This window comes from Syngnathus scovelli, chromosome 17 (genome assembly GCF_024217435.2).
Source record: "Syngnathus scovelli strain Florida chromosome 17, RoL_Ssco_1.2, whole genome shotgun sequence".
Lineage (NCBI taxonomy): Eukaryota > Metazoa > Chordata > Actinopteri > Syngnathiformes > Syngnathidae > Syngnathus > Syngnathus scovelli.
Genome location: NC_090863.1, coordinates 9,551,077 through 9,573,580, shown reverse-complemented (window position 1 = coordinate 9,573,580; position 22,504 = coordinate 9,551,077). Strand labels below are relative to the sequence as shown.

At 47.1% G+C, this 22,504-nt stretch overlaps 1 protein-coding gene across 1 annotated transcript in view; it reads left to right on the top strand.

Annotated features, from left to right (window-relative positions):
• The window catches only part of sdhc (succinate dehydrogenase complex, subunit C, integral membrane protein), a 33,378-nt gene that overhangs the window by 9,927 nt on the left and 947 nt on the right, over positions 1-22,504 (top strand). The window contains exon 6 of the mRNA XM_049747936.2: positions 738-913. Coding sequence (XP_049603893.1) covers positions 738-913 — 176 coding nt within the window. The remainder of the gene's footprint in view (positions 1-737; positions 914-22,504) is intronic.

The window sequence follows — 22,504 nt, the reverse complement described above, 5'->3', positions numbered from 1 at the left end:
ATCACTCAGCCAACCCTTGTATTGTTTTTCACCTTCAAATGCTACTAGCAGCTATTAGCTTATTAGCTGCTCGTGAGCTAAAATACTCAAATCTATAAGCATCTTTAAAACTTTCAATTTTCCACAGCACAGCTTGGAACTGATGACTTTCCAATCCAGCGCTCAATATTTGTCGCAATCGACACTTTCCCGCTGCTTGGCTCGCTCCTCAGCCATCTTTCACCGCGTGTTTGGCCATTGGCACTTTGACTCTGCACTTTTTCCACCGCACGCACGGCTCGCTACTCGGAGGCCTTTCCGCCGCTTGGCGGTCCACTGCAGGTTCTTCTCGTTCCTGGGCCTTTTTCATTTCAGAGGTGGTGCAAGTCACATTAAACACGCATGCTAAAGTTAGCGTAGCCAGTGGCCTGGCCTCGTCTCCAGCCATAAATCTTGCGTCGCCGTTTTATTTCGAACGCCGTTCTCTTTTTGAGGCAGTCAACTAATTGCGCTTTTGGGCCAACGATGTTTGGTCTCATTCAGTCTCATCCCCCCCACCCCCAGCCCTCCCCCGTCATTCCTTTCCCGCTCATTACCGTCTTCATTCCTGGCTCCCCCTTCAGCTCTCCCTCCCTTCCTCCCTCGGCGGCGTGTTATGACACACGAGCCGATCGATGCGCGGCCGAGGTCGTTTCTTCATGGCGGGAGACGGCGTAGAGCAATAACAAACCAATAACCACCCTGATGTTTTCCTGCAGGTAACCTCCATCAGGACCCCGCCCCTCGTCTCCTCCTTGGAACTCCCCACGCCCCGCCAATTGGGATTCAACAAGCAGGATATCGGCGCCACCAAGCATGGCTTTCCCATCAACTCTGTTATGGATTGTCAGCGTAATGACGCTACTCTCAGCGGTTTGCAGCAACGTCGTCTTTGGTGAGTACACCCTGAACTCCCCCCCCCCCCCCCCCCCCCCCCCCCCTCCCTGGGGCGGGGGCTCTTCCCTCCGCATCCTGCTTTATCTCTTGTTTTGCCTGTTATCTGTTGAGGCTTTTTGCGGCTTTCCCGTATTAAAACAAGGGAAGCGCTGAAGTGGAACTAACCACATGGGACACCCCCACTTGAGCCCACTTGCGTGTCCATGGAAACACACACAGAGAACTTTGGCCTCGTTTCCACCACGAGGTTGTCTCGTTCACTTCGGGATCATTGTTGACGTTTGATGCGGTGCCCACAACCTCTCGTGTCTCTTCATCTTATCATCAAAACCTGATCTGCACTTACTGTGCCCTGGCAAAGTAGAAATCGGGTTTACGGGTCAGTTCGGCATGCATAATCTGCACTTGCTGATCCAAACATGTACCACGGCTACATGAACTCGAGCGCCATATGGATTGTTTGTTCGGTTGACAGAGATTTCGTCAGTTAAAATATACTTTTATGAAACAAGGAAAACAAAAGTAACATGAAAAATCATTCAGCTTCAGGCTTTCGGTGCCTTCTCTTTGTGACAGAGCCCTAAAGTGGATCACTTTTGCGGTGGAACCGGTCGCGCAAGTCTTAGTGTTGTTTATTTGGGAAAGCTGAAGGGGAACGAACATATTTTGCGCGTTCACAGCTCACGTCTCCAAATTTTACGCAAAAAACAAGCAAAGCGCTGGGCCCGTTGTCACCCAACCTGGCGGAGCGGTAGAGCGTGCCAAAGAAGAAAGCCCGGGGTGTCGGATCCCGTTTAATAGTCAACGTGTGCCGGCGGAGGTCCCGTATGCGCTTCGTTGGCCACGGGAAGAAAAACACCCAATACACACTGCGGCGCTTTATCAAACATGCTGTCGTGCTCCACCTTTGATTGAGCAATTGTGCTTGTAGACACAGATGACAATTTAGCTCCTTTCACACGGGAGCGTCAGCAAAAGTGCAGCTGCTTGTGCCTTTCAGACAGAACGGAGGGGAAAGTAAGTCAGGAGCAAATGTTCCCGATTTGCTGTGTTGTGTGCAAGTTGACGCGTCAGAGGCGGGATGGGATGGATGACAGAGAGAAGAGCGAAAGTTGACACTCCATTCACTTCTTCTCTCGGCTTGTTGTGTTGGAAGCGTTTGTCACTGCTGATTCATAGCTGTCAAATTTGAGGATACGCTGTGAAAAAAACAAGACGTGCTCATGTGCCACAGTCTCCCCTTGGCTGCTGCTACCTGCTTTCTTGCTCTGTGTGTGTGTACAGTAATAATAGCGTGCACTCCAAACAGCGCAGGGATGGGCGTGGCTTAGGATATCCATCCAGCAGTGGAGCCAACTTGGACTTGAGAGTGGACTTTCCACATTTGCATGGACGTTACTTGTGCGCCCACACTTCCACCGCAACAGCTGGCTCCTCCACTTGATGAATTCAAAATCCATTTTGCATGCGCTAGCAGCGTGGGAACACTGAGCAAAGGATGGACACCGTGCGCTCTCCTTTACTTTGTTGTCCACCATCTTGGACGGACGTGAGTGTGCCCGCCGAGCGCTGTGACCTATCCTCGCTGAGGTCGGGCTTGGGCTCTGTTTTGTGTGATCTGGTCTGCCCAGCTGAGTCATGATGCAAAGTCATTTCCAGCATCAGGACACGGTCATATCAATTTCAGCAAAAGCACACGTGGGAGTGTAAGGTGTCCGTTGGAATGTTGGAAAACCGTTTTTCGATTCAGGCTCTTTTGGAAAAACCTTAACCCAACCATAAACTTGAAACTAACCCATGACCCTGAGCCCCTTACTCTTTCATGGGGCGTTTTTTTTCTCCTTGGTACGGCTGCCCTCACTGATACCTCGTGTTTGCCTTGCCGTCACGGCGCTCATATTTGTCTGACTTTGTACTTAAGTCACTTTTTGTCGGTAAATGTACCATCTCATCGGAGACACGCTAATATTACTTACACTAGATCAAATAGGATGACGCGTCTACCGGGAAATGAGAACATCCGCCCCCGTTCACACCGCAGGCAGACATTCATCAGAGTTAAACTGGCTTCTTTTCTTCATCACCTTAAGTACGGGAATTTGTCGTAGCGCCGCAATAAATAGTCACAATGAATCGTCCGCCACGGTCCCGCTCGCCAGCGACTTGGCAAACGAGACGCCGCTGGCTTTTTCCCGGAAGCTTTGCGCGAGGCACGCGGGACGCACGCCAACATTTCGACAGACGAGCCAACCGAAGGAGAAACATGGCGGATAGCGAGAGGTCATGCAATGGTTAGAGCGCCAAAATGACCTCTTTGGCTCCAGAAACATTGCAATTGAAGGAGGAATGTTACTCAGCTGCTCCGGTTGGCAGACTGAGGCTAGAATTTTCAAGTTGCGTGTCGTACGTAGCGGGGCTCGCCGATGAATCGACAGCATCCGCGTCAAGTGTTCGAAATGGACTCATTGCTAATCACATTTTTGGCATCTCATCTTCCAAGCAGTCAATCTACGGAGCACTTTCAGCTCTTGTTGTTGCTGGCCAGAGATGGGCAGCCAGCCGGCGCTAGTTGCTTGCATAGCGGTTAGCGGCGCCTCGCTATCTTCATCTAATCCGATCACAGCTCGCCCTGAAAGATTCATTCCGGTATGGCTAGCCAAGCAACGAGGGCAGCGACGCAGTTATGCTGCATCTTTGTCGGCAAATTTGATCATTCCTGGACAGCGACGAGAACTTTATTCATATCGCCTCACAGAGCAACATTTGATGGCACTGTCACGGCGCCCTCTGCTATAACGACGACCATTACGTAATCGCTTGAGTTAAGGATTAAGGTTTTGGTGTCGCTTTAGGCTTAGGGGTAAGATTCCAAGCCGTTTGCCCTTCCTTCACTTACGGTTCAGGTTACAAAACAGAGTGTAGAGACGCCAGCGTGAGTTACTAAAAGCATGTTGTAAGGTGAAATCCGCCTTTTGTATTCTTCTAAATCTGTAGAATCTCATTAGCGGAAACATAAATTGTTGGGCTTTTGTGGGATCTTAACAGCTTATAGGAGGTAGTCTCGTCAGGATCCCCAATCGCTTTTGGATCCAAGGGAGCAAAATGTCAATATGGAGCCGCTCGCTCGTTACTTTCACGGGGTGACGAATGGTAAAAAGCCGTGGCTGAGCTTGTTGTTGGTTGTTAGCCATGGTGCTGCTGAATCAGTCACTCAGAGAGGGGGAGGGCGTGGTGGCTGGCGGGAGGGGGTCATAATCATAATGGAGTCTCCTTGCTAAAAGGGTCCTGAGGCACAAAGATCTATTTAGCATAAATTATTCAATCTTATGTATAACAGATAGAGAATGCAGAGCTCAGCAAAATCAATGGATGAACACACGAGACATCAGAGGACACAATCCATCCATTTTCCATCCACCCATCCATCTTTCTGTTTTGAGATGAGAGATCATCCATCTGTCATCAGTCTTTACATCCATCCAAGCTTCCATCCATCTGTATCCATCCATTCCCATCTTTCCGTCCTTGGTGCTCTAGCGCCACCAGCCGCTTTGACCTGCTCTTGCTCTCGTCATTTACGCTTGGGCCTCTCTTATTAATAGCCGCGTGTCATATGTGAAGCTATTTTTAATATGCGTGTTTTGTTGGTGAAGATCTGCAGAGATAAAAGCAGAACTTGAGTGTGAAACTCGCTTTTACCGGCTGCGGTGGAAAAAAAACCCCAACAATCTTTGTGGGGTTTTTAATCAATCAGCCGCCGCATTTATTAAGGGCCGCTGCGAACGGGAGTACTAATTGCTTTTCTGCCAGATGCCTACCCCTGGCAAGCTAGCCAAGACACAATCCAGCAAATAGCCTGAGCCTGAGTCGGCACATCCAAATGTAAACCTATCTCAGGCTGTCACCGTGGTTTTGGCGTGCCATTCCCTCGCTGAGGCGCATCTCAGCTAGTTAATGAGTCAGCGCTTATCAGCCGGCCTTGTTAACAGGCGCAGGGCCCGGCTTCCGAGCCGCCTCTTTTTGCTTTTGGGCGCTACGGCTAATGCACCGCCATTAGCTCTGCTGCCGTTTTCTTGGCAGGCTTTGGGGGGATTCAGTGGTAAACAAACAGGAAATGGGCATCCAGCCACCGAGACAGAGGCGGCCCTGTCGCGGGGAGGTGAACCCGAGACGCTAAATCTTCCTGCCAAGCGACCCTTAATCTTCATCGTGGGCCTCAAATTGATAAATAAATGCTAAGCAACATCCGACTTTCCGGACCTCGTGCAGCTATCCATTGGAGTCTGTCCCTTGACACATTTATCCAGACCCCCAATCATCCATCCGTGGATCCATCGTCTCGACAACCTGACTGTCCGTCGGTCCACCCATCCGCTATCCATTCATCCATTCATTCACTCGTCCATCCTCCTATCTGTTGTCCAGACAGCCGTCTGTTCCAACCGTATGCACCTCTATCCATCCGGCCGACCATCCATCTCCCCAGCCGTTTATGCATTCCACCACTCATCTGTCCATCCTGTCCGCCTGCCCATCTTTACATCCATCCACTCATCTGTCCATCTGCCCATCAGTCCATTCCTCCATCCACCTGTCTGTCCATCTGTTCCTCCACCTATTCATCCATCCTTTGCCCATTCAGCTGCATCAGTCTGTTCGTCCACCTACTCCGTCCGTCCGTCCGTCCATCCACCTGTCCGCTCGCTATCCAGATGGCTGGCTTTGCCTGCGGACTCTTCTGAACCTCGCGGTGGCACCTCGGTAATTGGGTCACCGCAGCGGAATCGGGGCACAGCCGGCCAACGGCGCGCCTAATCCGCGTGGCCTTCCAAGAGCTCCTTTTCCCTCGGTACGGCTGCACACCCAGCTGCGGAATTCGTGGCGCAATTAGTGCCTCCCCTTCGAGGAAGCTCGGGAGCTGACACATTGGCTGCCGCACAAACGGCGTAATAAGCACCGACATGGAATAGATGGGACTCGTGGAATCGTTCGGCCGTCGGGAAGAACTATACTTGGATTCTACTCGGCCCATTGCTGCCCGATGGGGCTCATTATCATGACTCCGTTTGAACCCCTTACACATCGCCGTCCGTCAGTTTCCCAGCTCGCCGTTTTGTGCGTATGAGGTGGTAATATTGAACGTGAAGTTGATCCGTGGATTTGTCTTCTTCGGACATAGGCTCGTGCGCGAGGGAGATAGCGGGAAATTTAGCAGATCAAACTTGACACCCACGCCCCTTTGTGTCGAAAGCAATTAGACGATTTCACACTGGCTTTGCCTCAATTGACTTATCAGGGGCGTAACGGTACAGATTTGTTCGCTTGTCCCTTTCAGGAAAAATTTGCCAAAGTCAGCCTTTGCGCAGCTGCTGAATCTCAGCGCTTTGTGTTTTAGGAAGAAACTACTTTCAACGTAGTACAGTGGCGCGCAGTGGTGAGCACGTCCGCCTCACAGTTTAGAGGGTGCGGGTTTGATTCTGCCAGTTGTTAAAGCAACCTACCGCTGAAAAGGAAGAGGTGACATTTGCGGGATAATGCTGGCCAAGTCCAATTTTCCTCTTCTATTCGCAGATCATTTTGCTTGACTAAGTGTAGCAACAGCTGCGAGGCGCTTGGACCTTGCCAATTTCGCTATTGATTGTAGCGCCCCCTGCTGCCCCAAAGCGGAGGAATAGACAACATCCATCGTCTCTCTTTCGTGACTTACTTCAGCTTAATGTTACTTTGAACGGCAACGGCGCTTGGGGGGATTTTGTGGCTGCGCACTCAACGGGCCTCTTAAGAAAGGCATCCATCAGTCTGCAAGCGACTCTCAAGGTCGGCGAAAATTCTGCCATCTGCCTTCCATGCGTCCGTCCGCTCACATCTGCCCGTTCGTCTGTCCGACCATCCATCGAGCCATCCGGCTACACGGCACCTTAGATTCGTGCCCGTCTGTTTGCCTCTCATTTCATCCATCTGTCTGTCTATTTATCTGCCATTCACCCGTCCATCAGTCTGTCCATCCTTTTGTCCTTCTGTCCATCTGCCCCCCCCCCCCCCTACAGGACGGTTTAGACGATTTCCCTCACCTGACTTCACCCCTGCCTCTCGTTATCCGCCGGAAATTCTCAGACGGACGTTTTTTAATTGATTGCCGTCAGGTCGTTGACGCATTCCCTCCCAGTCGGAGCGACTCAGGATTTAGAGACAGACGCGTCTTTGTCGGGCAGCGTGTGCCGCTTTGCTATCGATTGCGTCCGAGCGCCAAGGGTCCGGGGCCAGAGTATGAGAGCGCCGAGGTTGTCTTTGTTGATGATGCCATCACTTCGCCCGCTTCCTTGGGAGAGGCTCCTCGGCTAAGTGTCTCTTTACAGCCAGATAAAGCCGTTGTAATTCATCCAGGCGTCCCTTTGGAGGACATCTATGCCTTGGCATTGAATTTACAGTCCGTTCTTTTCAGATGGGACGCAATCCTCAGTGCCCGATTAGGTCAGAGTCTGCTCTGTGCGGTCTATTTCAAAATCCAGATTCGAACATGACGGAACTGTCAGGCAGCGTGCTGGTTTGCGCAACAGCTTTTCACGAGTGGTTTGACTGCGAGTCAATTATTCAATATGACCGGATCGTTTCGTATGTACCTGTGCCTGAAAAAACAAGCCCGGAGAGTCTGTGTCAACAATCTGCTTCTTCCATGTCAAAAAAAAGTCTCAAAATATTGTTTCCTGATACGGGGGTGAGGGCCCGCGATGCGCCCACGGGGCGCCCGCGGACCTTTAGGTGGAACTCGGTCGCCGATTACCCGCTCGCAAGGGAACCTTTTAAGGCGGAACGCAATCGCTCACGGCGCCTTCAGTCATATTCTGCTGGCGTCAAAGTCTTGTTGGCCTTTTCCTTTGCTAAGTTCCTCTTTACTGCCAGATAAAGCAGCTCTAATCCACCTAGGAGGAGGTACACTCACATGGAAATGAAACGGGACTGTTGCGGGAAGATTAGACAACCGACCTGACTATGTCAGCGCTCTGCCAATTGTACCAGTTTTCAAAGGGTGGCTTTTATTTGGCAAAAGTGGCTAAAAATGCCCTTGTGTAACGGATGTTTATATATATATATTATATATGGGTACAGAACGATGGGACAGTAGAGAGGCGTAAACAACAGGGCGGCTCAGCCTCTGGCCAAAATGCTTTTGGCATCGCCGAAAAGTCACAAATAAACAAATTACATTTATGACTCAGTTCGAAGCAATTTGATGGTGCGCTTAGCCATGTTAAAGAGGACCAAATGGCTGAGTGTGTTTCTGAGTCCATCGTGCGTGTGTGTGTTTGGTAACATCTCATGCGAGGCCAAGTGAAAGCAGCTTAGAGGCAGGAGCGTATTCGTTTCCAAGTAAATCTCAATTAGCCGCACATTTAGCCGCACTTGGCTGGATACTCGGGCGCGGCGCTAATCAGAATTGTCCCGTGCGTCGCAAACGAAAAACGTGTACGTAGCTTTGTAAAGACTGACAAAATCATCATTGCTAATCCTAAAAAAGCTTGAAGACTAAATTGCGGCCTTATAAATGGTCTTTGATGTTTCCAGAAACTTTTAGACTGGTCCTAGTCTCCGGCACGTTTGATGTTTCAGACTTTAGTTGCTGTTGATCGTCATTGATATTCGCAAAAATGCTTGTTGAAGACCGGCCGGCTGCACGGGTGTTCAATTTCCTCCTGCGTGCTCCTGCGTTCCTTCTGTGTTTTTTTTTGTCCTACTTGCGAGGCGCTTCTTTTGTTCCGATTTTTTTTTACCCGCTCCCCGATGCTGTTGTTTTTGCCGCCTCTGCGCTTTGTGCTCGCCATCATTAGCTCTCGCTAGCTTCTTTTCTTCCTCCGCCATCTCACCCCTACCGCGTTGTTCCCGCTCGCGCACACGCACGCACGCACGCACGCCTCCATTACCGCCCGTGTCTTCCCGCTAATCAGCTTACGCGCCGTGTGTCCAAGCTGCCGTGTCTGCCTTCCTCCTCCCTTTTGTTTTGCTGTTCATTCAGCCGGCGGATTAGAGACGGCTGTTTGCCGCCTTTTGTCTGCGCGGCGAGGCGATGGCCGAGACGGACGCGGTCAAGACGCTCGCTCGGCGTCGTGTCTTGACTTTTTGTCGCCTTAACGCTGGATGTTCCGTCTTTGTTTTTCAAATCGCACGAGGATGCTAAATTGTCTTTAATAGTCATAAACATGTGCATCGGCTTTGCAAATACTTGTAGAACTTGTATGTATTTATGAAATAGTCAATTGTATTTATAAACACAAAATGGTCACGTCTTACATTCTTTGAAGTCTTTGATGTCGATGAAATCACCAATTATCCAAATGGACGTTTATGGTGAGGAAAATGCCTTCATCCGGTTTGTTGAAGCCCAAATTGTCATTGATTGTTCACATCCCGCTAAATTGAATTGAATGAACTACTTTTGGTTGATTCAATTCTCCAAATTATGAAACAGCATTTATGTTCTTCAATTGGCTTTGATGCTTGGGAAAACAATCTGCTTTTAAAAGCTACATCATGTGTCTTAATGTATACTCACCCATATCGATGATGATGATTACGGAGCATGCAGAATTCACCCGAGGTGCGTACGTGCGCGCTTGATTCCCGGCCGTTGACTGACTGCTGATCGATGGCACGGCCTTATTCCTAACGATTAAGCGCCAGATGCCTTTTTTTTTTTTTTGTCCCGAGCTGCAGCTGTCACTGGCGAAAATGAGTCATCCCTCTTTAAGAAAGAAAAACAAACTCTCAAGGTTAACCTAGAGGAGTCATTTGTGCCCATCGGCCAACGGGGACGCTCGTTTACATTGGCAGCCAACGCGAGAACTCAATTGTGCTTATTGACTTGGAGCTATTGCAGCCGCTGACAAAAATGAGGAAATAATCGTCGGGAAGAAGGTTGCTTGATAATGAGCCGGAGTGGCAAAGAGGCAATAACAGCAAAAACAACAGTGACATTTAGCGTTATGACATCATCGTTTATAGAGCGCAATCTGGTGCTCAAAGCAGGCGCTAACCATATTACAAGTGGAGCAGTTGCAAATTTGACTTGACGCTAAACTGTTTCGTGTTTGCCACAATGTCTACTTCGACAAAATTACCTGAAAGTGTCTGTGCCCTAACCTACTTGACCCAATTGTGGAATCTCAATTGGCTTCAATAAATTTGTTTTTATTGAAGATGCAAAACGTCCAATTTGGCCAAAATCTGGATTTGCCACGTACGTTAGATTCACCAAAGACTAAGTTGCCTTTGAAATTTTTCCAAAACACATGCATGCATATTCAACAAAACTTTTTTTTTCACCTTTTGAACTTCAGCTTAATGAAAGAAGTCTTTGTTTTTACCAAACCATCCACAGTTGGTCTCTGTTTTTTTTTGGTCAGGCATCAAAAGCAGTGTTCTGTAGCGCAAATTTACAGCCGGCCAGCCGTCATCGCTTGGGTGCTTCCCAATCTCGGCGTCCCACATGCCGCGCTGCCATTAAACGCTGCGGCGTATTATTCAAATGCCCTTTGCATTAATACACTAGCTGGCATTTAGTGTCGGCCATCATTTACGCCGCCGCTATAATTGGTTGAAGCTTGTGCACGTGCCCTGTGTGAAGCAGAGGCGGGGAGGGGCTGTTGCATTATGGGAGGCGGGAGGATCATTAGACGCGATAGCCATGTACTTTTCAAGTGGAAAAGGTCGTCTTTTATGAGGCCTTCTTGAAAGGCGACGAGAATGATGATGCCTGGCTTCTTGCGTGAAAATGGAACGGCCGTAAACCGTAAAGGGGCGAGGGAAGGCCTAATGGGGGAAGGGCTTGCTTGAAGTCTTGGTTTGGCTGTGGTTGAATGTCAGCCATCCGTACGCTTGTGATGCGTCCTCAGTACATTTACTGGGGCACATTGCGGCCTTCCATTTGGGTGATAACAGCTATGAGGACTGGAAATTGCCTTCCAACTTCATCAAAACACTCATTTCACTGTTTCTAAAAATGTTGAAAATGATTATTGTCCAGCTCAAGTGCATTTATGTCATTGTTATGTCAGAGTAATGTTTTTTTAATTTTTTTTTTTAAAGATGATATCAGTGTGAGTATTCAATTCTTGTGTAGTCACCAATAGTGCAGGACTTTTTTATACGAGGGGAAAAAAAATAAGCATTTTAAAGAAAGCCCTTTTTATGGGCTCAGCCATCCCTCAGTTTGTCATTCGTACATTTCCCCCAATATTTCCTACTCCTTGGCGCCTTTTTTTGCTGTCCTTCCATTTTGTTCTTCTCTTGCTTCCGATCTTTGTTTTTCAGCCCATACTTGAGTCTCATTAAGATCTTTTTCTCTCAGGGGGTACAAACACACATTCGCCCCCACCCCCCTTTGGTAGTCCCCGGTTACCAACCTTTTCCTCTTCGTTTCCCACTTGTTTTTTCCCCAGTTTATTATCTTCCATTCTCTTGTTTTGTTGCTCAGCCCAGCGCGTACTTGAGTGTCATTAAGACTTTTTTTTTTTCTCCTAACCGACAATGGCGGCGAATGCCAACGGCTGCAGCAGCAGTGCCATTGTTTTGTTCCTGATTGCCTTTTTTTTCTCCCCCCCATCTTCTTCTCCGAGTGCGAAGCGTTATAAAGCGCTTCGCTCCAGTGGCTGTCGCCTCACCACAATAGCATCGCAGCCTCCAATTTGTGTCAAGTCAGGTTTTTCTGAAACTGAATCTGCATGTAGGATGGTACTACTATTTAATTGGAATGCTCAATTGTCTTTAAAGTTTGACAAAAAAAAAAACGGTCATTAAAGACGAGATTATTTTGGATGGATGAATGCTATTTGCATTTATTTCATTAGAGAAAGATGGTTTGATATATAAATTGGTAGGCAGAAGATCCAGTTGATAACTCAAGGCGCCACTCGGCTCCTCCGATGGTGATGATAATGATGACGACGATCATGACAATGATTTGTCGATACATAGCAGGTGATAATTGGATGGCCTTTGTGTAAAAGCGCATATGCGAAGGCACTACCGAGCTCAGCCGCCTTTTTGAGGCGCGGCGACTATTAGCGGCGCCGCCAACGCGGCTGCTGTATGTTTGATGAGCGCCTCGCGTAGAACACGTGACGACAGTGACGCACTTCAACTTCCTCCAGGCTAAAACTCTTCCTGATGGAGGCCCAGAGTCACAGTTTACCCCGCCTCCACTCTGATGAATATTTAAAGAGTTGTGCGGTTTGTGTATCAGCTCCGTCGTGATGTCTTCACGGGCGCTAAAAAGAACCGGGACGTTTGGTGTTGTCGGCTCCGGAAGCTCTCGGGTTTGATCCGCGCTTGTCGAAAAGGATCAGCCACGTTTTGCGGCGCTTGTTTTTATTCCGACCTCGTTCGACAGCCTCGGCCCGTAAGGATAACAAAGTAGGGTTTGGAGACTGGGTTAGCCTTTCAAAGCTGAGGTTAGCGTTTCAAATTTGGCTTTCAATGACTGTTTCAAACCAGGGATCATGTTTCATATCCTTAGGGTGGGCGTTCAAGACTCGGCTAGTATTTCATGTTATGGTTTCAAGTTCGGTTTAAAAGGGATATGGGGTTAGTTTTCAAGATTGGGTTAGGGTTTGAAGTGGTCCGGTCCGGTGTGATGTTGTTGTCTAAAAGGCATTTTGCACGTGTTTATCTTTTGGGCTTGTTTCGGAAAGGACAATCGTGTTTGTGCCAGCGAGGGCGCCCTCCGCTGGAACGATAATGCATTAACATTTCCTCCAAAAACAATGAGGTGGGCTTTGAAATGATTGACGCGCTACGTTCCCAACATTCAATATCAAATCAAGCGCACCCGCGTTTATCACCTGGGAAATCAATGAGCCTTTCCAGCGGCCGTCTGTCCAATTTAGTTTATTTTATTGATTGATTAGCTCACACGGTCACCCCAAAATATCAAGAGTGCTTAAGACTAGCAAGGATCTTTGAGGCGGCTGCCTAAAGTGCCGACGGACTGGTAAATTATTTCCAGTGAACGTCTGGGGCTTAAAATTTGGTTTTCAAGATAGGGTTAGCGTCTTTCGTCGGATTTCAAACGAGAATTATGGCTTGAAAGGAGGCTTTGGAGCAAGGATGAATGTTTTTTTAAGCCAATGTTGTGGTTTATTGAAAGCCCAAAGACCTGATAGATGACACAAAGCTTTATTTGTCCTGACAAATGACAAAGGCAAGCGGAGGACGACACGTCCTCCTTGACCTCGCGTATTCATTTCCGTGCTGAACGTGGAGTACGCCGGCGCTTGAGGACGTGGCATTAAGGCGCTTAAGAGGCTCATTCAATTAGCGTCGGGTCAAAGCCCAAGACTGACCTGCTTCAAAGTCGCAACAAAGACGCTCGCTGCCTGACTTTAGCCGTTCGCCGTCCTTGACGCCCGCCCGCCCGTGTCATATCGACAGTTGTTTTGGATTTGAATCAAAACGCACAGTCGTGAGTTAAGAAAATGTGAAAAATGAAAATGACCATGATTGAAAATTGTCTACGATGTTTGCTGCACTCAAGACTTCCAACTCTCTTTGATGTATACCCAAACAGTCATACTTGTGTGAGGACTTGCAATTGGCTTTGACCTTTAATCTTAGGAGGCTAATTCACAAAGTGTCAGGTCAAAGGTCAGGTTCAAACCCGCCCCCCTCCCTCACCTTATCCTGTGGGCTCTCCTTGACATTGTCGTCGTGTCGTTGACTGCGACTCATGAGAAAATCTGCGCGTGGTTATTCCTTGACACTGTAAATCTCGTCATTCTCTGTGGCACTGGCAGATTAGCTGGTGGTGCCAGGATGCACTGGAGTGACGGCTGTGTATTGTACAAAAGATGGCTGACAGGACGGGGTGGCCGAGGGGAGGACGTGATGTCGAAAGTGACGGCGGCCATTTTCCTGTCAACCGCTCATCTCCTTGACGCACCGTTTGGTTTTGGAATAGACTTGGTTATGGAACACGAGTAAATATTCACAGCTTGGGTTAGGCTTTCAAATGAGGCTTTCAAACTAGGCTTAGGTTTTACAATGAAGCTTTTAAGTCAGTGTCAGTGCCTGGGTTAGGGCTTCAAGTTAACTTTGCGTTTGTTGTTTAGAGCCTCATTCTCATGTCGCACATTTAGCCTCGAAACATAATATGAAATATTCATAACAGTAATCTTGTGTTGGAAGGGCCGTTCGCTGGCCACACGGGCTAAATAAATGCCCCATTTATTATTCATAAATACTTAACAATTAGCTCTTTAATGGGCAAGCAAACTCAATGAGTCATTCGAGTGCACAAAATAGACACGTAACGCTCGAAGTGGCAAGGAACGGCGCCACAAATGTGACACAGGACGCTAACGGCACGATTCCTTCGGTCTTACATGCACGCGGCGGCTGCTGAAGAGTCAAATCGCCTTTGGTGTTTGACAAAATGCGGAAAATGTGCAATAGGTCATGACATGCTCAACCGTCTTTGATGTTTTCTCCAAAACACTTGGAGGGCTCGTTGAAAAATAACAAATATGCTAAACTACCTTTGATGTTCGCGTGGCTGAAATCTTTTTAGATGTTTCCCAAACATGTTGACTTTACCGATGATTTGTGTGAATGTCAACGTTAGGTCTTTTTAACGCTCTAAAAAACAACATTGATTTGATTTACAAAAAACACGGACGTTAGGTTTGTTCAAGACTAAACAGTCTTTGACGTTGACTTATTCGCTTTGTTTTTTGGCTTTGTTAATTGAGAGTCGTTCACAAAAATATGGACGTCCGGTTAATTGGAGGCATCTTCAATCAGCATCTTCTCAGTGTCGTCAGGTCCGAGCTAAAGTTTTAAAAATGTGCCAAACATTGCGGCGAGACGTGTTTTATTCATGGGCCTCCGCTCTCGTCAACAAAATTGGGCTTCATGTTCCTTCCTCACCGTTGTTCCCTTTCGTTATGTCACACGTTTCTAATTTGAGGGAGAGCCGCATTGAGTTGGAAAAAGGCGCGTCGCTTCTGGCACTTTGGCAGGATTCTTAAGAAAATGTAAACAGCGGCATTTGGACAAGTAATTACCTGAAACAAATGACGCTATTAGCGCTGAGATTTACTAGGTTTTTTTTTTTTTTTTTAGCATGGTTAGCGAGTTGGAATGTTTGGGGGGGGGCGTTTGTTATTGTATAAAGTAACATTGTTGCATAGTTGCGGAGATGCTCTAAATAGTGGGTTTCAATATAGGATTTTGAAGCCAATCACCGATCAGTGAGTTAAAAAAAAAAACGATTAGCCTTTTAAAGTAGGGTTTTGAGCTGGGCTTCTGGTTTTCCCCTATTTTGGTGAAATAGTAGCGAATAAATTGCCACTGAAAATTGATACGGACACTGTATGTGCTCAATGCGTTTGCCTTGGTCCAACAAGGTGCATTTTGCCACGGTTCTTTCTAATAAATTGCAGTCCAGTTTTATTTACCATGGGCGAGCCATCAACAAAGCCAGTGAGGACCATTGTAAAGCGGCCGCTGCTTTGTTTATGTGTCACGTTGGGAAAGGCGGCGGCGGCGGCGGGAGATTAATTAGCTCATTAGCCACGGCCGCTAGCGGCACGTCATGTGATACAGTAACAGTCAGTTAGCCGCTGATGCTAAGGACCGGCAAAAGTAACATTCCACAGGAAAGCTGAAGAGCCTCATTGTCTTTGATGTTGGGGAAACGGCGTCTTGGATGTTTTCAAAGCTTTTTCGCTCCATTCATTCTCCAAATGACTGTCATTCAATACTCTCAGTTGTCTTTCGTGTATACAAAAATACACGTTAGCTTTCTTGGTAACTCCCGAGTGTCTTTTTTCTTTACGCTTATGTTAAAGTCACTGAAGCTTCCAAAACGTCTTTGATGTTTGGGAATGCATAAGTTAACCCATCGAACACTTGATCTTGCATTTGATGTTCTCGGATATGTCAAGTCAACCGACGACTAATTGGGAATTATTCTACGGTTTTACGCAAACTATCGAAGAGGCGAAACGGTCTTTGATGTTGACATGTACGCGAGGTTCAGTGACAGCAAAGCGGCAGCGGGATATTAATTAGATCATTAGTGACAGCCGTTCCACACAAGTCATGTGATACAGGAAGCTTCAATGGCGTCGTTTTGCCACGTCTTTGAGCTGAGCTGGCAGGTTGGCTAGCGCTCGCTCACCTGCTACCTGCTTGGGCGCTCGTCCTTTCAATCGGCTATTTGATGGTCACGTTTCAAGACAATCACTTGAAACAGATTGCTACCACCATGTGTACCAGACAAATGGGCAATGTGAAATTGTAAAGAATTTTTGTTTTTGGCCCGAGGTGTGCAAAACTATTTTGGTAAGAAGCGGTGTTTTCATGAGTCACTATCAAATCAGGTCTCCAGCAATAACTCAACTCATGCCTTATTGCAAACTTCCCTCCCTGAAGGCAATTTCACTTAACAGCATGAAAGTCGCTTGGCAACTGTAACGCGAGTACAGCCACAAAAAAAGAATCTCAAACCTGAAAAGACATTGAAAGTCTGCCATTTTTTGACGACTTCCCGTAAAACAGAACCACAGTAATATCTCCGTTCATCAATTCTGCCCCTGAAGTGTTTCATGTGTAAAACCACAAAAAAACCGTCATACCCCAAAATATTGTACTGTACAACTGTAGTAATATCTCTGTTCATGAATGGTTTGAAATTCAGTCCACGAAGCCTCCACGAAATTTGGTAGGCAAGTGTGAAAAGGCACCGAAAGTCGGCCATTTTGCTTCTAAGCCCCCATTTCCTTCCTTGAGATGTGATCTGATGCTACCAAATTGGAAGCACGTATGTACATGACACACAAATCTGCGACGCTTAATTAAAAAAGGCTCCTCTTGTTGTCGTCTACCTTCAGATTCCAAGTCATCTTCTCTTGTTGCCCACCTGGCGTCCACTCCCTTCTTTTGTTCTTGTCTTTTATCGGCATCTTCCTCCTCCTCGAGCTGTTTTAGCATACACTCTGCAGGGAGTGCTCCTGTGATGCCAATTATATTGACTGGAGAAAAAAAAAGAGAGGGAGGGGGGGGGTCGCGATTGATGGTCAGGATTGGAAAAGCCGCGCGTGCGTACACACGCTAACCAACGGAAGGCAACGGAGGCCGAGCGCGAGGGAAGGGAGGAGGTTGACGGAAGAGGGACGAGAAGAGGATGGAGAGAAATTGGAGGCGAGTGAATCTGTCGGGGAGTTGTAATAGTCTCCCGTTGGCCCACCTGAGGGAATTCAGCCACTGCAGACGAGGAGGAGGAGGAGGAAGAAGAGGTAGTGAGATGAAGACGGCAGCCAGATAAAGATGGCCGAGCTAGGATGTAGCGTAAAGGGAGCTTTGACAGCCTGTCCGTTAAGTGGTAGGTCAAGTTCTAGCAGAATGCTTTGATTTCCGGACATTTGGAAGCAACGCTGCGTTGTTGTCGTTTGAGGAAAAGTTCACATTTCCCATCACACCTGAAGGCAGCGCAAGACTTCACTTCCTTGAGAGACATTCCTGTCCACAGCTGCACCACAAATGGTGCCTGTAATTCATTTCATTTTGCTTTCTTTTTTCCCCCTTTCCTTCTTCAAAACTATTCACCCTTGCTTGAAGCTAATGTGTCACGGTCTCGAGCCTTTGACTGAACGCCAGTAATCGGTCAAGGCATCTCGGGGCGTTTTATTGGAACAAAATGGCTTCTTTGCTTCTTTTATCACGCTCTAAGTGACTTTTTTTCACCCCCCCCCTCCCCGCCCACAGACAAGAAGTACATTTCCACCCAGACGGCGAATACATTAGATAGCACGCGGTGGGATAAAACGCCGCCATGATTGATGATTAGCCGCCGTTTTTTCTTTGGTAATTAACTTAGATTCATAACATCATTTACATGCATTACATCCCCGCTTACAAGTTGCGTGTGCGCTCGGCGATCCGCCGCAGCTATTTGTCTTCATTTCAGTTCGTAGCCTCTATTTTCGTCCACAAAACAGCCATCTTGCGACGGGTCTAGTGCGTTCGATGTTAGATTAGCTAGCTGGTTAGCTGCAAGATTTGACCAAATGTTTATGAACAAATGACTCCCATTTGGTCATTTTGGGACCAGTCAAGCACATTTAAATATGCAAAGTGCAACTTGACACTTGTGATCCAAAATATTGACACACATTTTGTGAGCAAAAGGACTGTTTGTGAGGTTGTCCACTCAAAGGATGTGGGTCTAGCTACTTTAGCCAACCTAGCTAGAAAGCAGCTGGTATATTGATCAACTCATTGTGAACAAAACAACTATAATTTGGATCTTCAGAGTCCAATGTGGTGCATTTATTTAATTTGAAAAGCTACATTAGCTTAGCTAGTTAATGGATTGTGAACAAATGGTATGTTTTATTCGCTAGCTATCTCACGTATGCTTCTCACTCATTGACAAAAGGTGGATTGTTTTTTAATCTGTGTGATATGTTACGTTAATGCTTGATAGGTGCTCTCCCAAATGTTAATGACCACATTTTTGTGAACAAACGACTTTAATCTGGGACTTTTGTGACCTTTTGAGTCCATCTGTTTTGGGTTTTTTTTGCTCCGAGTGCCGAGTAGAGTTGTAAACTGCTACATTGTGTTGTTAATAAATTAAGAAGTGTATTACACTCACAAACACACAAACAGACACACACACACGTTGTGTAGCTGTTGCTGAGACTGGTCGTTCTTTATTTGAAGACAAGCCTCCTCTTTGTCTTTTCGCTGTCTTTTGGCAAGGACATGCAGTGTTTTGCAAAGTGTTTGTGTGTGTGCGTGTGTGTTCTTGGGATCCCCTCAGACACTCTTTCACACACGCACACAGACACACACGCAAAGCTTTGTGTAGAAAGTAGTCAAAAGTTTGATTGAGTCGAGTGCATCGAATCTTTTCCCCCTCATCCTGTTGAATGCTTTTCCCCCTCCCGAGACCGTGTGTGTGAGTGTGTGAGTGAGTGTGAGTGTGTGTGTGTGTAGGAATTTGCACGCCTCGTAATGGGTAATGAAGGCAACCTTTCAGACGTGGTTTGTCACTCCGAATCACAACACTGGAGATCAATGTAGTTCTGGCGGGAGAAGATAAAGACGACAAGTAGGGGGTGAGTCACTGCAAAGGGAAGGTCGGGGCATCTTTGGTGGGGGAGCAACAATGGCCGGTGGAGACGGCCCGAACAATAGCGGTCGGCGGTTTGTCGGCGTCAACAGACACGGCCGTGGCGTGGACTAATTGACCACTGAGGGTGTTTTTCTGTTCCACTTACGCCGTCATGGCCGCCAGTGGTGGTTGGGTGACCCATGCGGTCACTAACCGGGCAATAACGAGGACAAGAAGCCTTGATTGACCGTACCGGGATCACACTTCTGCCAAGTTTAAGTGATTAAAACAATCGGCAGGTATTTGAAACAAGGCTTCAAAGTCGTGAAAAACCAAGCAACGGAACGTCTAATTCTCATTCTTGATACTTGGGCTATTTTGACACTATTTTGTTATCAAGTCACCGAGCGACTGTTTTCAACTCGTGTTTCTTTTGAAACAAGTCACCCTGATTTAATGCCGTGATGCTAATGGATGCTAACAGCATAGCGCTGTCATGTAGATTTGAGTCGTTTGGATGCGCGCCATTGGCGGATAAATTACACGTAGGGCACTTTAGCAGCTAAACACTTAACATCCCCGCTCATGCGTATACGTATTTATATTAAGACAGGAAGAAAATAAATAAATAACTATATGCATGATAAAGCGAGAGTCCTTCGGGAAGCTTCCGTCGCCGCTTCGGTGATTGTCGTTAAAAGAAGGGTAAAAAAAAAAAAAAAGCCAGACTTTGCGTAATTGACTGCTCATTTCTTTAAGTGGCCTATTGGCAGGGCAGCCCTGAGCATTTGCCAGCGCATTAAAGATTTCACTCGCTTTATCTTAACTCTGTGTAGACGTGAACGCGGTGGTATATGACTCAATTAGGCTATTGTTGTCATCGAGTCTTGTAATTTACGATACGCAGCGGTACCTTGAATGCCCCACCAGACGGGAAAGCTACGATTTGGAGGAAAAACAACATGTATGACATAGCCCACAACTTGCTGGCTGATATGGAGGCCTAAATGGAGTTTTGGTTTGAGCAATATTTTGTAGTCTGCTATGTTAGCATAGCCGCGGACTTGACTGACGTGGACCTGTTTTTACTTTGACCCCCGACAAAATGGAGGTTCTAATTAGAACAATGTCGATGTCTAGCATGCTAACATCGAATGTGTTTGCAACCCAATGGGAATTGCTACAAATGCTAACATGGCTAACTCACTTTATGGCAGGATAGCAATCTGAGTACAGAACAGCGGTCAGGCAGATCAATAAAGACTTGAGATCTTGCCCTGCCATCTGATACTTTTCCTAATGCGAATGGCTGAAATGCTAACACGCAAACAGCTTTTCCCTGAGGTCAATTACGGTCGTTGGGTGCTCAAAGTGACCGCGACCGGACTCTCTCTCACAATTCTGGGGAGCGGTCGCTGACTTCCTAGCAGGCCGAACGTTGCGGCGGGCCACAATGTGGACTAGAAATTTCATTGCTGGAAGTCAGCTGGTGCGCTTCACATTCCTCTCTCGTGGGGTGCAGCATTTGTGGCGCCCCGGATTTAGTGCCTTAAGGGATGGATGGGATGGTAAGGAGGTTTAGTGGTGGTGCTGAGGTTGGGGGGGTCGTTCTCTTGTTTGTCTTGTTTGGCCTGCTTGATAATCCGGCTTTGTGCGGCGTGAGGACGGCACACAAAGTGTCAGTGTTCAGCAAGGGATCGCTGGACTAACGCTCGCAGACAATCTGAGAACTGAGAAAAGGGCAAAGTTAATTACAGGAAGCCTCAAGAAACAGCTTGTGTTTGGATTGTTGTTTGTTAGTTGATTGGTTAAGGAGTTGCCGGCTTGCTTGGGTGGATTGACACTGACTGGCTGCAGTTAGTTAGTTAGTTAGTTAGTTAGTTAGTTAGTTAGTTAGTTAGTTAGTTAGTTAGTTAGTTAGTTAGTTTGTTTGGTTAGTTGTTTAGTTGGTTAGTTGGTTAGTTAGTTGGTTGGTTGGTTGGTTGGTTGGTTGGTTAGTTAGTTAGTTAGTTAGTTAGTTGGTTGGTTGGTTAGTTAGTTAGTTAGTTAGTTAGTTAGTTAGTTAGTTAGTTAGTTAGTTAGTTAGTTAGTTAGTTAGTTAGTTAGTTAGTTTTTTTATGTTTTGTTAAGGAATGTACACCAAATGGCAGCCCCTGCAAGACTGAGCCTGGCAGTTTTTGTATTGCGCAATTCTCGTTTGCAGATTGTTTGGCCTTGCCATAGTTCTTGGCACAAGAATGACATTGGTTCTGTTTTTTTTTTTTTTTTTTGGCTTATCAGCTTGCTCTTATGAGCCTGAGGTCCATATCGTATATCTATATATTTTTTTCCCCTGTGCTTCTTGTGTCTCCTTTGACTTTGGGCATTTTTCAGCACGCCTCTCTTGCCGTCACCCTGTCATGCCGCCTCATTGCCATCATCCATCCATACGTGCTTATGTCTCCCGTGTCCTTCCTTCGCCATCTCCTCATTTTCCAACTCTTATTCTTTGATTTTTGTCAGCGGCCGCGCCTCCACCCGTCCCCTAGCCGAGACCCCCCCCTCCCTTTTTCTCCCAGCATGCTCTCCTTCTCTTGTTTTCATGATGGCGGGGGCGCGACTCCAGGGGTGCTTGTCTCAGCTAACTGTGCTTGACAGGCAGGACTGGTTTTATGGGTCCCCTTCTTCTAAAGTAGGGCTGGGCTTGGGTGGGGGGGTGAAACAGGGGCCGTCAAGATTGTTTGTGGCGGGTTTAGTAGTTTCTGATTCTTTTTTCCGACTTTCCATGCACTGTGTCATCTTTTTGTTTCTATTTATATACGAAGGTTCAGGTGGCCACTTCTGTTTGTGACTTTGAATCATGTGTTATTTATGTGTTTGTATTTATATTATTTTTGTGTACATGAAAAAGGTCAACTGAAAAATCGTGCCGATGACGCTCGTGTCATCAGCATAGCTTACGCTGTCCCCTCGTACTGATATGTAAATTGAGGCGCCATCCCAGAGGGGAGCAACATAAGGACTGGCATGGGGGGGTCTTTTGGAGGCCAGAGGTGGTCTAGAGGACACACACGCACGTACACGCGCACACACAAACACACACACACTCACGTGTAGGCTTATTTGGGGGCTGGCTTTAGTTGGAAACAGATGGGCGTAGTTTGGAGGGAGAATGTGTGTGTGTATTTGTAGTTGTGTATGTATATACTTTGTGTGTGTGTGTAGGTGTGTGCGTGCATGCGTGAGAATCTCATTTTGTCTGCCAAGAATACCATTATGTGTTTTTTCTACCTTTGCACACACATTTGTGGCCTGCCTCATACCTTTACATATGCTTGTGTGCATGTAATGTCTCATCACATGCTCAAACTGAATCCCGCTGGGTGTCTCCTTCATACTATACCTCGACCATCATCATCTTCGTCATCATCAGCGTGACACACACAGGCGCGCGGGCGCACACACTTCAATGCAGATAAGAAAAAGGAGGCTCATAAA